This window comes from Podarcis vaucheri, assembly GCF_965113315.1.
Source record: "Podarcis vaucheri genome assembly, chromosome: 3".
In the NCBI taxonomy this organism is placed as follows: domain Eukaryota; kingdom Metazoa; phylum Chordata; class Lepidosauria; order Squamata; family Lacertidae; genus Podarcis; species Podarcis vaucheri.
In genome coordinates, this window is record NC_138761.1 from 128,553,696 (window position 1) to 128,567,581 (window position 13,886).

Consider the following 13,886-nt stretch of genomic DNA (forward strand, 5'->3'; position numbering starts at 1 on the left):
GAAAGGTAGAGTCACAAGCCTTCGTCATTTGCCCAAGGTTATTTGCACTTTAAATATCCTCCAAAACATTCAGTATCTGTAGCACAAAAGATTGATTTTTATTTCATAGAATGGCTTGTATACCTTCTCTCTGTGAAATTAGGCAGGTAGACAGGAGAGACAGGGGGTGGACTGTGCAACTGGTAGAGATCCATGGAACTTTTTAAAAAAATCCAGTCAGCTTTTACTACAGAATCTACTGTTTTAAATTAATATTTAGTTTTATATTTTGTTTAGTCGTTTAGTCGTGTCCGACTCTTCGTGACCCCATGGACCAGAGCACGCCAGGCACTTCTGTCCTCCACTGCCTCCCGCAGTTTGATCAAACTCATGCTGGTAGCTTCAAGAACACCATCCAACCATCTCATTCTCTGTCGTCCCCTTCTCCTTGTGCCCTCCATCTTTCCCAACATCAGGGTCTTTTCCAGGGAGTCTTCTCTTCCCATGAGGTGGCCAAAGTATTGGAGCCTCAGCTTCACGATCTGTCCTTCCAGTGAGCGCTCAGGGCTGATTTCCTTCAGAATGGAGAGGTTTGATCTTCTTGCAGTCCATGGGACTCTCAAGAGTCTCCTCCAGCACCATAATTCAAAAGCATCAATTCTTCGGCGATCAGCCTTCTTTATGGTCCAGCTCTCACTTCCATACATCACTACTGGGAAAACCATGGCTTTTACTATACGGACCTTTGTTGGCAAGGTGATGTCTCTGCTTTTTAAGATGTTGTCTAGGTTTGCCATCGCCTTTCTCCCAAGGAGCAGGCGTCTTTTAATTTCGTGACTGCTGTCACCATCTGCACTGATCATGGAGCCCAAGAAGGTAAAATCTCTCACTGCCTCCATTTCTTCCCCTTCTATTTGCCAGGAGGTGATGGGCCCAGTGGCCATGATCTTCGTTTTTTTGATGTTGAGCTTCTCCTCTTTCACCCTCATTAAAAGGTTCTTTAATTCCTCTTCACTTTCTGCCATCAAGGTTGTGTCATCTGCATATCTGAGGTTGTTGATATTTCTTCCGGCAATCTTAATTCCAGCTTGGGATTCATCCAGCCCAGCCTTTCGCATGATGAATTCTGCATATAAGTTAAATAAGCAGGGAGAGTTTTATATTACTATCTGTTTAAACTTTTACTATTCTATTTCTGTTATGTACTGAAGTTCTCACCCTGGGCCAGAAGGGGGATACTGTAGATAGTTTTCAGTCAGGTCCACATATGCAAATAAGGGATTGAAAGTGACGTTCAGTGATTGGAAAGTTACAGAAAGTGGTTACAGTTGTGTTGTAGTGGAGCTCTATATAAGCAGGCTGGCTGAACCCTTCAGTTCAGTTCTGTTGTGGTCTGTGAATAAACAAGAGCTGTTTGAATCATAGAATCATAGAGTTGAAAGAGACCACAAGGGCCATCGAGTCCAACCCCCCTGCCAAGCAGGAAACACCATCAGAGCACTCCTGACATATGGTTGTCAAGCCTCTGCTTAAAGACCTCCAAAGAAGGAGACTCCACCACACTCCTTGGCAGCAAATTCCACTGTCCAACAGCTCTTACTGTCAGGAAGTTCTTCCTAATGTTTAGGTGGAATCTTCTTTCTTGTAGTTTGGATCCATTGCTCCGTGTCCGCTTCTCTGGAGCAGCAGAAAACAACCTTTCTCCCTCCTCTATGTGACATCCTTTTATATATTTGAACATGGCTATCATATGACCCCTTAACCTCCTCTTCTCCAGGCTAAACATGCCCAGCTCCCTTAGCCGTTCCTCATAAGGCATCGTTTCCAGGCCTTTGACCATTTTGGCTGCCCTCCTCTGGACACGTTCCACTTTGTCAGTGTCCTTCTTGAACTGTGGTGCCCAGAACTGGACACAGTACTCCAGGTGAGGTCTGACCAGAGCAGAATACAGTGGCACTATTACTTCCCTTGATCTAGATGCTATACTCCTATTGATGAAGCCCAGAATTGCATTGGCTTTTTTAGCCCAAGGAGTTTTGAAGCCGGTTGACCACGCCAAGTGGGAAACCCCCATTGTCACGCCTGTCAAGCTGGACGGGTCGATGAGAATCTGCGCCGATTACAAGTGCACAGTCAACAAGGCACTTCAGCAGCACCCTTACCCGGTTCCTGTTGTCCAACACCTGTTGCATTCCCTGGGTGAGGGTAAGGTCTTCATTAAGCTGGACCTTGCCCAAGTCTATCAACAACTGCCCGTCGACGATGCCACCGCTGAAGCCCAGACGATCGTCACCCACCGAGGGGCATTCTGTTGCCACCATTTGCAGTTCGGGGTGAGTGTGGCTCCTCACATCTTCCAAAGCCTTGTGGAATGTCTCCTGCAAGGGCTTCCGGGCATGGTACCGTATTTTGACGATGTCTTGGTGTCCACAGACTCACACCAGCAGCTGTTTGAGTGCCTCCGCGCCGTGCTGACCAGGTTCCAGGAGGCTGGGCTCAAGGTAAAGAAGGAGAAGTGCCAGATCGCCATTCCACAGGTGGAGTTCCTGGGCTATCTTATCGACGCCTCCGGCCTTCACAACATCCAAGATCTGTGCTATCCAGCAGGCCCCCATCCCAAAGAACAAGACGGATTTGCAGGTGTTCCTGGGACTGCTGAACTTTTCTAACATATACTCCTTTTATTTATACATATAACTTTTATATACATATAAGTTTTATAACAGCTCTATATAAGCAGGCTGGCTGAACCCTTCAGTTCAGTTCTGTTCTGGCCTGTGAATAAACAAGAGCTGTTTGAAGAACCTTCATTTTATTTTGTCTGTATTTTTGATGTGTTTTTACTTTATGTTTGGCAACCACCTGGTTGTTTTAGAGAAACGCGGGCCTATTTTTACATGTTACTGTTATAGGCAGCAGATCTTTCATAATGGAAAGATTATTTGAAAGCAGTCTGAACTATTTACAGAAAGACCCTCTTATTTCAGTAGATTAAATGAGTGTCTACTTACAGGAATGCCATCTGCACCAGAAAAACCAGTGACCCCTCTTTGTCCCTAAGAAGAAAAAGGAAACATGATTAAAAAGCCCAGTCTTTCTTTACAGTTGTTAGCCTAATGGAAGTTATATCATTACCACTTCTCCCTTTGGTCCAGTTATTCCTGGCTGGCCTCTTTCGCCTTTATATCCTTTGTGCCCTGGAAGTCCTGGGATACCTCCCACTCCAGGCGGTCCTGGGAATCCCTGCTGCCCAAGAAGTCCTGGTTGGCCCTGAAAATCACAACAAACACAATTCTTTAGAAACTACAGTAATGCATGCAACACTTGATCTCTGCAGTAATGAAGAAACCTGTGCTTCTCTTAATAAAGAAGCTAGCAATTTTTACAGAAGTCTAATTCCTCTGATGCGGGGACGCGGGTGGCGCTGTGGGTAAAAGCCTCAGCGCCTAGGGCTTGCCGATCGAAAGGTCGGCGGTTCGAATCCCCGCGGCGGGGTGCGCTCCCGCTGCTCGGTCCCAGCGCCTGCCAACCTAGCAGTTTGAAAGCACCCCCGGGTGCAAGTAGATAAATAGGTACCGCTTACCAGCGGGAAGGTAAACGGCGTTCCGTGTGCTGCGCTGGCTCGCCAGATGCAGCTTTGTCACGCTGGCCACGTGACCCGGAAGTGTCTCCGGACAGCGCTGGCCCCCGGCCTATAGATGTGAGATGGGCGCACAAACCCCAGAGTCTGTCAAGACTGGCTCGTTCGGGCAGGGGTACCTTTACCTTTACCTTTAATTCCTCTGAACAGTAACATCCACCCAAATATTTTGCAGTGCAAATGAGTAACAAATGCAAGGAAGCCCTAGTTTTCACACTTTATTCTAGGGAAGTATTTCTGCTTGTTGACCAAGCATCAGAGAAGTCTCTTTTGCTATTGCATTTCAACAGTACACACCAGTGCGTCATTACCATACGGGTTTACTTAGAAATAAGTCTCACTGTATTCAATAGCGCTTACTCCCAGGTAACTGTATAAGGTTGCAACATGTATAGAATTGTGAAGCCCACTTAACTGGGGAATGGTTTTTAAGTATATAATTATATATATACAGTAATACCTCCGTGAATGTCTGCCTTGTCTAGCGTCTGTTCCGGTGAATGTCCACGGCAAACCCAGAACAGATTACTTCTAGGTTTTCCGCTCACACATGCGCAGAAGCGCTAAATTGTGCTTTGCGCATGTGCAGAAGTGCAAACAGCTCCACACGCGTGCACAGATGCGCCACTTTGCCCTGCATTCTTCTGTCTGTCTGTATCCTGCCCATCTGATTGGGTTGCCCCAGCCACTCTAGGCAGTTCCAGCATATATAAAAACATAGTAGGACATTAAACCTTAAAAAGCTTCAGATGTTTCCTAAATGTTATATAATTACTCATGTCATTGACATCTGGTGGGAGGGCATTCCACAGGGTAGGCGCCACTACCAAGAAGGCCCTTTGCCTGGTTCCCTGCAACCTCACTTCTCGCAAGGAGGGAAGCTCCAGAAGGCCCTTGGAGCTGGAGCTCAGTGTCCAGGCGGGATGAGGCGAGTGGAGATACTCCTTCAGGTGTATAGGGCTAAGGCCATTTATTACAGATGACAAAATAGATAAATTATTATTATTATTATTAAAGTTGTATACCACCCTTCATCAGAAGATCACAGGGTGCGTCACAACATAAAAATACAAAATAAAAAAGTAAAATAGATCCTTTACATTTTGAAAGTTTTATCTTTAAAATAGACCTGTAGATGGCACTCATCAACCACATCAATAGTAACACCAGAAAACTAGAACCACAAATGCACTTTTAAGGAATACTTCCACTAAATTCATTACAGTTTGAAGTGCAAGACTGTTTAGTAGGCAAGTAGGTCAGGCTTGGAAGGAGGCATTAGTTTAGTCTGCTCCCACGTCACCGTGACTCTTAGGCAAGAAGATTTGTCCCTAAAATGGTTACCAACAGCCTGCCTCTTGTTGCCATATATCACAGGAAGGAAAGCAATGTCTTGTGTAATGACATATGATCCTGAATAAACAGACAGTGCCTTACATGGGCAATGCCTCATGTGGTCTAGCATGAAAAATGAGACCAGAACAGAAGGACTGAAGCACAAAGGAAAGTGTGCATTAATAAGTCTGATGAGGTTGTGTTGGGAAGTTGTATTTAGACAAGAGAAGAGTTACTGTTAATCTACCGCCAGTAAACAGTGTCAGAAGCCCAAACTACTCCACAGATGTGGGGGAGCAAAATGTTCCCCGTAGGAGAGATTTGACCCAGGGCTCCTAGGAGTATGTTGCAATAACATGGGTGCCAAAGCAACTCTTGCAGCTATTCATGGACATGGCGATTCCCTTGCTAGCTTTTCATGGGAACATTGGAAGGACTGCTGGATCTGCCCAGGGGGCCATCTGGTCCAGCCTCCTGGCCTCACAGTGGCCAACCAATTGCCCCAAAGGCAAAGCCACAAACAAGAGCAACTCTCCCCTTCTGCAGTTTCCAGCCACTGCTATTCAGAAGTATGACTGCCTCCCCTGTGGCCAATAGCAGTTGGTCGCCCTCTTGTCCTCCATGAATCCGCCTGATTCTCTTTTAAAGCCATCCAAGCTGGTGGCCATCGCTGCCTCTTGTGGGGGAGAGTTCCGTAGTTTAACTCTGTGCTGTGTTATCTGTCCTGAATCTTTCAACATTCACTTTCATTGGACATCCACAAGTTCTAGTGTTATGAGAGAGGAAGAAAAACTTTTCTCTATCCACTTTCTTCATGCCACACACAGTTTTATAAACTTCTACCATGTTGCCTCTTACTTGCCTTTTCTCTAAACTTAAAGGTCCCAAATGCAAGGGGAGTTGCTCCACACTCTTAGGCGTGTGTTTTGTGCTTCAGCAGACAAGGCCACAGGCTCCCCTAGAGGTCCCTGGCCTGGCTGCCTCCTGAGTGGCTGGCTCCCTCCGTCTCTGTGCATTTGGGGTTTTGCCATGGGGGTGCACTAGTGGAGTTTCTAGGGGTGTGGTGGGCATGCCTGCGACTTTTCCTACTGATTTGCTGCGTTTGGGTAGTTTGGGTTTCCCTTCCCTTCTGGGCTGGATGACAGCATACACCCCCCCCCTTGCATAATGAGGGTCTAGGGATGATCAAGAAACAGTTTGATACGTGGAAAGGAGTCCAGAATTTGTCTCTTTTGCTGCTCTAATTAATATGTTGGACCTTTAGACACTGCTGCATTCATTCGCTGCCAGAAATTAAAGCTTATACCTTGAGTTATAAACGCCTCAGGTTACAAACGCTTCAGGTTACAAACTCCGCTAACCTGGAAGACTTACCTTGAGTTGAGAACTTTGCCCCAGGATGAGAACGGAAATCGTGTGCCAGCGGCGCAGCAGCAGCAAGAAGCCCCATTAGCAAAAGAATGTTCTGTTCTCTAGTTAAGAACAGTTTCAGGTTAAGAACGGACCTCCAGAACGAATTAAGTTCGTAAGTAGAGGTACCACTGTACATGAAAAATAAAGGCAAATTCTAATTTATTTTTCTAAAATGCTAAAGAAGAAAATCTCACCATGTTTAGTCTAATGGTCATGTAATTTACTGTTCATTTAAACTGAGTCATCCAGACATATGACATTTACTCCCAGGAAATTAAACTAATTCCAGGGAGGTGATTCAGCCCTTAGAATGATTTTTAAAATTGCAAATAAGGTCAAAATTAACATTAAATCCTCATAAAAGTGCCTGCTAAGGAATTCTCTCTACTGAGTTCCCAAAAGTCATGTTCTTGTTTGTGAGCAGTAAATTAGACAGTCATCCAAACAACTGAAGAGGCCTCTCCTTTCTCATGATTCAAATTAATTTATCAGATGCTTCTCCAGACTATTTCATCTTTTGGAAAATAATCATGTCACCATATAATGTCACCAATTTGAATATTCTAAGTATTTTTTATCTTAATTTTCACATCACAAGTCACATAAAATAGTTTCAAAAGATCACAATAGTAGAATAATGAAAAATATAACATATACTATTTGTTTATAAAATACAGCATTACTCTTAAAACTCTTGGTTTAGGATTATTCTTGTGTATATTAGAATCACTGGCCCCAATCCTGAATCCAGCAGGCACCTGGGCCTCCCCACTGTCATCTATGGCAGCTGGACCTCTGTGAATATATGGGGTCCTCTTTCATACCTGGCAAGAGGAAGCATGTGCGTGCATCTCCTTTGGTTTACAAAAATTTAGTCAAGCCACTTGTCTAGATAGGATTTACAACTATCACTCATGCATGTTTTCCCAATATTCTCACCTAAATTTATTGAGTAACTTGCCTAATTACCAAACTATTCTACAGGAACCAAATGATCATGATGATGATGATAATAATAATAATAATAATAATAATAATAATAATAATAATAATAAATATTTATACCCTGCCCATCTGGGCGGCTTCAAACAGAATATTAAAATACAATAGTCAGTTAAACATTAAAAGCTTCCCTGAAAGGGTAACAAATGGGTGGTTTCAGAGACGTGACGAGGGAGCAAGAGGACCTAGATGTTACCTTAGGCTACCTCAACCCAAAACAGGTGAAAGGGAAATGTTATTGGTCAAAAGAGATACAGGGCAAGTTGAAACACAACCACTGAGCACACACGGCCTCTGCGGCAATGGCAGAGAACAGGATGCTAACTCTGCTCTGCCTAGGCCTGGTAATGGAGCGCATGAGGCCCATGGAGGTGAAACTCGGTCATGAGAAGAGGGAGCTACAGCTGGTTCTTCAGCCCTGCATAGAGCTACAGGATTTGGAGCCTGGAGGTGCTAATTTATCTAGCGATTAAAATGAAGGCCCAAGTAGACTTTGTGGCACACAGTGCCTTGGGCCCGCTTCTGCTGACACCCCATTAGCAACCCTTTCTGGACTCTGGGTCTGCTAAGGGGCCACAACAAGAGGCCCCAGACAGAACGCTAAGGCACACCACTTGCCACTTTTAAAAAATCAGTGCTTGATATCCGAGTTCAGTGACCTTTTTCTGGGGAGTGGCTTTTAATCTAGCTCATAAAGAAAAGTGGGTTATAAATTTTCAAATACATAAATGCTGCTTGGTTCATTAAACTCTTAAAGAAAAGACAGTATCTGGCACCAGTATCCTGCATTAAAACACTCCGTAGGAAAGAGTGAAAACTGCATGGCCAACTCATGGCTTCCTTTTCAGGCTGTGTGGGAGTTGTTCTCAAGACCGAGAATGTTCAGGAAGTTTAACACAGATGTTTTCTTTCAGGAGGCGTTAAAGACACCAGTAACAACATCTGTTCTTTTTGGTTGTTGTTTAAAAACATTATGAGAACATAATTTTCCTTCAAAGCTACTGATCACTGAAATTTCCAAACTATGCTTGTGGTCAAACTTGTAATCTTAGACAAGAATCTCAGACATGAACTGTGCAGTTTCTATAAGGAATAATTTCATTACTTCTGTTTAAATAGTACATGCTGGGAACAATCTTCAAGAATTTAACAGACACTATTTAAGCAGCCAATCTTATTCTCTTGGGAAGGAATTCCGCAATCTAGGAGCAACAACAGAAAAGGCTCTCTTTTGTGTCACCACCCAACGTCCTTCTGAAGTTGATGCGACCAATGTGATGTGATCACCTGAGGAACTTAAAAGTCAGGCAGTTTCATGTAAGGAAATACAATCTTTCAGATAACTCAGGCCCAAGCCATTTAGGGCTTTTTAGGTCATAATGAGAACTCTGAATTGTGCTTGGAAATGGACCAGCAGACAGTGAAGTTGTTTTTACAGGGAGTAACATGCCCCCTGTAACCGGCCCCAGTCGAGAGTCTGGCCACAGCATTCAGGAATAGCTGAAACTTCCAAATGTTTTCCAAGGCAGCCCTACAGAGAACACATTACAGTAGTCCAACTGGGATGTAACTAAGGCATGCCTTACTATGGTCCGATCTGACATCTTAAGAAATGGGCACAGTTGGTGCACAAGATGCAATTGTACAAAAGCACTCCTAGCCACTGCATCCAGGTTCAGGGCAAAATCCGGGAGTTCATCTAAACTGAACTGGATGAGTAGTATAACCCCGTCCAACACAGGCCAAATCCTTATTCCCTGATCTACCTTCCAACTGACCAGGAGTACCTCTGTATTGAAGCTTCCACTTGTTTGTGCTCATCCATTACTGAGATCAGTACTGATCTGAAACAGAGACAGCTCCTTTGATTGTGATGTCACCTGCTTACTATTGGCTTTGTACCCTAAAACTCCAGATTACATTTCACAGTGGTTTTATGTATAAAATAGCATGGAGAACAAGCCTGAGAGGCCCCACATGCCATTGGCCATGAGGTGAACAAGCGTCACCCCCAGTACCTCCTTCTGAACTTGCCCCTCCAGAAAGGCCTGGAGACAATGCAAAACTGGCTCCCATCCCAGACAGGTGAATTAGAAAAAACCCCATAACAGCCACAGGAAGACACTATTAACAAAACATTATCTATCAAAATTTACTGGGCACTGAAAAAATATAAATGAAGGGAGAGCATTCCACTGACAGGGAGTCACAACATAAAAGTCCCACTCCAGTGTCACCACTCTGTTAGCCTCCCACACAGGAGGAACCTGGAGAAAGACCTCAGAATAAGATCTCAAGGTCTGCGTGGGTGCATATCAGGAGAGGCGCTCCAGAAGATATTGCGGGCCTGAGCCATAGAAAGCTTCACAGGCCAAAGCAACCCTTTGAATTGGGCTTGGAAGCATTCCGGCAGAACTGGTGCTATATGACCTATTCATGTTGAACATGTCTACGTAATAGCGAAGACTCAGTTATGCCACATTCTCAAAGGTGGCAGAGTTAACTGTCTGTCAGGAGATTATTTTCCCCAGCAAGCATGTTGGATGGATGGATGGATATGAGAGAGAGAGAGAGAGAGAGAGAGAGAGAGACCTGCAAATAAGACCCATTTATATTCTCCTTCATGTAATTAGAATTCCATGGAGGGAGTTTGGGGCTCTGCTTGCTGATCCTACTCCCACCATCACATTCTGCCACGCCTCCATTCATGTATGGAGGACGAAGGCCAGGCGTGGAGGCTCTCCATGCAGTGTAGAACCAGCCAGGATTCCAAATCATGCAGGGAGATTCAATGAGGCTCCCATCTTCAGATCTTTGATCGCACACTCACAGAGGGCTGTTAGCATGGTCAAAGTGATGTGCCAGATCAGGCAGGGCTTAGAAAGGCATCCTGCTCTCCTCTGCAGACCTGTTGACATGCAAGGAGGATGAATGTCCAAATACGGCTACAGTCAGAAAAGTAATTGCCCAAGACCAAAGAGATTGTCCAAGACCTAAGGATTTAAATAACAAGACAGCTTTGTTTAGTAACAGCTCAGCAACAGAATAAACTTTCTAGATATTTGGAAGTATTTTCCAGCTCTTATATTGCTGAGACTAGGCTTGACTTTCAAATCCTATTTAGTGTCCTGAGTCCCCAGGAGACATCTTGGAGGGGCTGGCTGGGTCAGGACAATGGGTTAGAGGAGCTCAAGGAGTTTCCTGCTGACAAGCCTGAGGAGGAAGCCAACAGGCTGGGACAGGCCATATCAGTGCCTTGAGAATCACCTGAGGTTGGCAGAGCAACTGGAAACCAAGATGGCCATACAGCAGTGGTTTTCAACCAGTATGCCACGGCACCCTGGGGTGCCTCGAATGATGGTCAGGGCTGTCACGGGCAGAAAGAATGTAATTGGTCAAGGGAGCCATGGACTCAAAAAGGTTGAAAGCCTCTGCCATTCAGTGTTTAAACATGTTCATGTATTATAATATTGTTACATAAAAATATGAAACTATGTACGACATTATTGTTCAGCTGAACAAGAGAAGAAAATGAGAACAGGGGATTAATTTAACTTGTGCTGTAAACATAACAGTGTTTATAAAAAGGCAAAATCTTCCATTTATGAGTAAGTGGAGAGTAGTTTTTCCCACTGCCCATTGTTAAAACTGTTTAGCAACATGTACTTGCACAAATCCCGGGAGTGGGGGGGGGGGTGATTAGAAAACCAGATGGCTGCATTTCTTTCCTTCTGAATTTCTGGATAATTCTCAATTTGGTTTCTACCCATGGTCAGATCAGATGAATTGTAAACACGAAACTAATTCCAAACTTTCAGGATTCTCATTGTCCCATGAGGATTACTCAAGTCAGGAAGAATTTTAATGGAGCATTATACAAAGGCAGTTGTGTCACTATCAAATTGTCGAAGGAAATGCCAAAGAAACAGCATCAAACTCTTCCCCTCTCAAAATCAAATGAAATGTGTCTCGTCCCTCCAAGAAACAGGGAGGTTTTGCCATAATACCCAGCTGAGTTCACATGCTACATCATCATCATCATTATCATCATTAATTTTAAAAAAATTATTTTCCCTGTATCAGGAATTTTTTTACAATTTTTTATATGTGCTGTAAGCCGCCCAGAGTAGCTGGGTGAGCCTGGTAAAAATGTTGCTGCTGCTGCTGCTGCTGCTGTTATATACCCCACCCTTCCTCCCAAAGGAGCCTATTGGAGGCAGGTTTCGCCAAACATACTCTAGCTCTTGGTGCCTGAGCAAGTTTTAGGTGCACATCACCCATAAGATATTTCTTTTACTCAAGAAAATGCTTTGCTGATGCTTTTTAGTGAGAATGCAGCTAATGTAGGCTAGAAGTTATAATCTGATATATTGTTGTCTTTATTTGTATCAAACATGGCAAAAACAGTATTAAGGAAGATGTGATAAGAAAAATAAAAAATGCCTATCTGAAGGCATATGTTTTATGTAGTATATTTTATTGGAAAGAAAAAGAGGTTGTATGAAAAAGGAACAAAAAAACCTGCAAATTCTGAAGGATTAAAAATGCCTTTTTGAAATGTACAATATAAATGAGCTCAAGTAGTGCAGAAACAAATTTTAATATGCCTGGATAATTAGGGATTAAAATAATCCCTCACCTTGTCCAAACATCGCAGTCCTCTTTCTAGCCCTGTGCCATGGCAGAGGTCCAGAGTTGTACCCAGCACCGTTCTGCTAGTTGTGGAGGTTGTCAGTGGGAGGCAATTCTCGCCAACTCCTCGCTCCTGAGAAGCCACCTGACAGCACAGAGGGACTGGCAGGACAAGGGTGACCCCTAGGAGGGCAGCAGGCCAGAAGACCTCAGCACCCCCGTGGAACACAGAGAGGTGCCAGAGGAACTTGTGGATGAGGGCATGGAATACCAGGAGCACAGCGAAGGAGAGATCATACAGCCCTCCGCCCAGGGAGGAGGGCGCTAGGACCCTGGAGGAACATAACTCTCCTGGCCACACTGTTTCCAAGGTCCAGGAGGAGTATTGGGAGGGCAGAACAACAGGGGCAGCCTGTCCAAGGAGTGCAAGATTGAGCGCATGAATTACAACCTGAAGCCAATTAAGAGCCAGGCCAGCACCTGAAACCAATGGAGCCAAGACCCAGGTGGAGAGTCTCGGCCAAGCAGCTGAGGACTCTGTAAGAGGAGAGGTAGCAGGCACTCAGGGTTGCCACACCGTTTCAAGGTGGATGTTTGCTCAATGCAAGAGTTGCACAGGAGGAGGGACCTGGAGAGCAGTGGCGGCAATGATGAAGGAGGCAAGGCAGGAGAGCATTGCCGGAAGAGCGGAGTCGTGCCAGAGAGCTGCTGTGACGCTGGGCAGCGGGAAGAGGCGAAGGCAAGGGGCACTTGGGGAGAGCCACGGTTGCTGGCACCTGGGAATCACGGGGCAGTCGGCTGCAGCATAGCTAGCCACTGACCCTGGCACTGGCACTGGAAACACGCCAGGGCCAGCACAGCACATGGCCTGCTGACTTCAGCAGCGAGCATCTGCTGGGACAAACCGATGGCTCGTACTGCTCCATATTTTGATAAAGGAATTTAGCCTTCTTTTACATGGTTGTATTCTGTAGACATTTGTGTTTTTAATTTATGTTTTAGAGGTTTGACACGTCTATCAGTAAACTACCTTTGAGGTACCGTATTTTTCGCTCTATAGGGCGCACCGGACCATAGGGCGCACCTAGATTTTTTTTGGGGGGGGAAATAAAGGGAAAAATGTACCCCCCTCCCAGAGCAAAGAAGTCAAGACAGCCAGCGGGATCTATCCCGCTGTCTGTCTGTCTTGGCTTCCTCTTTAGCCACGTACTCTCCAGCCGGGAGAGGCTGCTTGCACCTTTGGCAGAAGGAACTCCCGCCGGGCTCCGAAGGCTTGCAGATAGCTGCCCAAAGCCGGGGTGCGCAGCGCTGTGCTCCCCGGGATTCGGGCTACTGATTGCTATCCGCAAGCCTTGGAAGCCCAGCGGGAACTCCCGCCGGGCTCCGAAGGCTTGCGGATAGCTTCCTGTAGCCTGCATTCACTACATAGGATGCACACACATTTCCCCTTCATTTTTGGAGGGGGGGAAAGTGTGTCCTATAGAGCGAAAAATATGGTAATTTTTATAGTAAGGGGTCTATATAAATAAAGAAACCAGACCCCAGAGCAAGCCAGAGGCTAGTACAAATAAAAGTTGTCTCTGGAAACTAGAAGCAGAAGGAAAAGTGGGCAGAAAAGATAATGAAGTGGAATTTGATTATTTGCATCATACACAATTAAATATTTTGCAATATAATATGAATTTTTATAGAATATTATAAAAACATAACTTTAATTTGGAAGTGTGTTAGTACTTTAGTGAACATTGGGCTGTAGTGTGCAATATGTACGGTGTAAACTGTGTTTGTGTGTTAATATAAATAAAAACATCAAATGCTTTTTTTAAAAAAAGTTCAATTGGAAGTGTTTACCAGGAATCTATTTACTAGACTTATTATTATTATT

General features: G+C 44.7%; 1 protein-coding gene across 1 annotated transcript in view; it reads right to left on the bottom strand.

The window, feature by feature from the left end:
* Nucleotides 1-13,886, bottom strand: part of COL4A2 (collagen type IV alpha 2 chain) — a 154,390-nt gene that overhangs the window by 90,647 nt on the left and 49,857 nt on the right. The window contains exons 4-5 of the mRNA XM_082215730.1: nt 3,115-3,249; nt 2,991-3,035 (exon numbers count right to left, since the gene is read on the bottom strand). Coding sequence (XP_082071856.1) covers nt 2,991-3,035; nt 3,115-3,249 — 180 coding nt within the window. The remainder of the gene's footprint in view (nt 1-2,990; nt 3,036-3,114; nt 3,250-13,886) is intronic.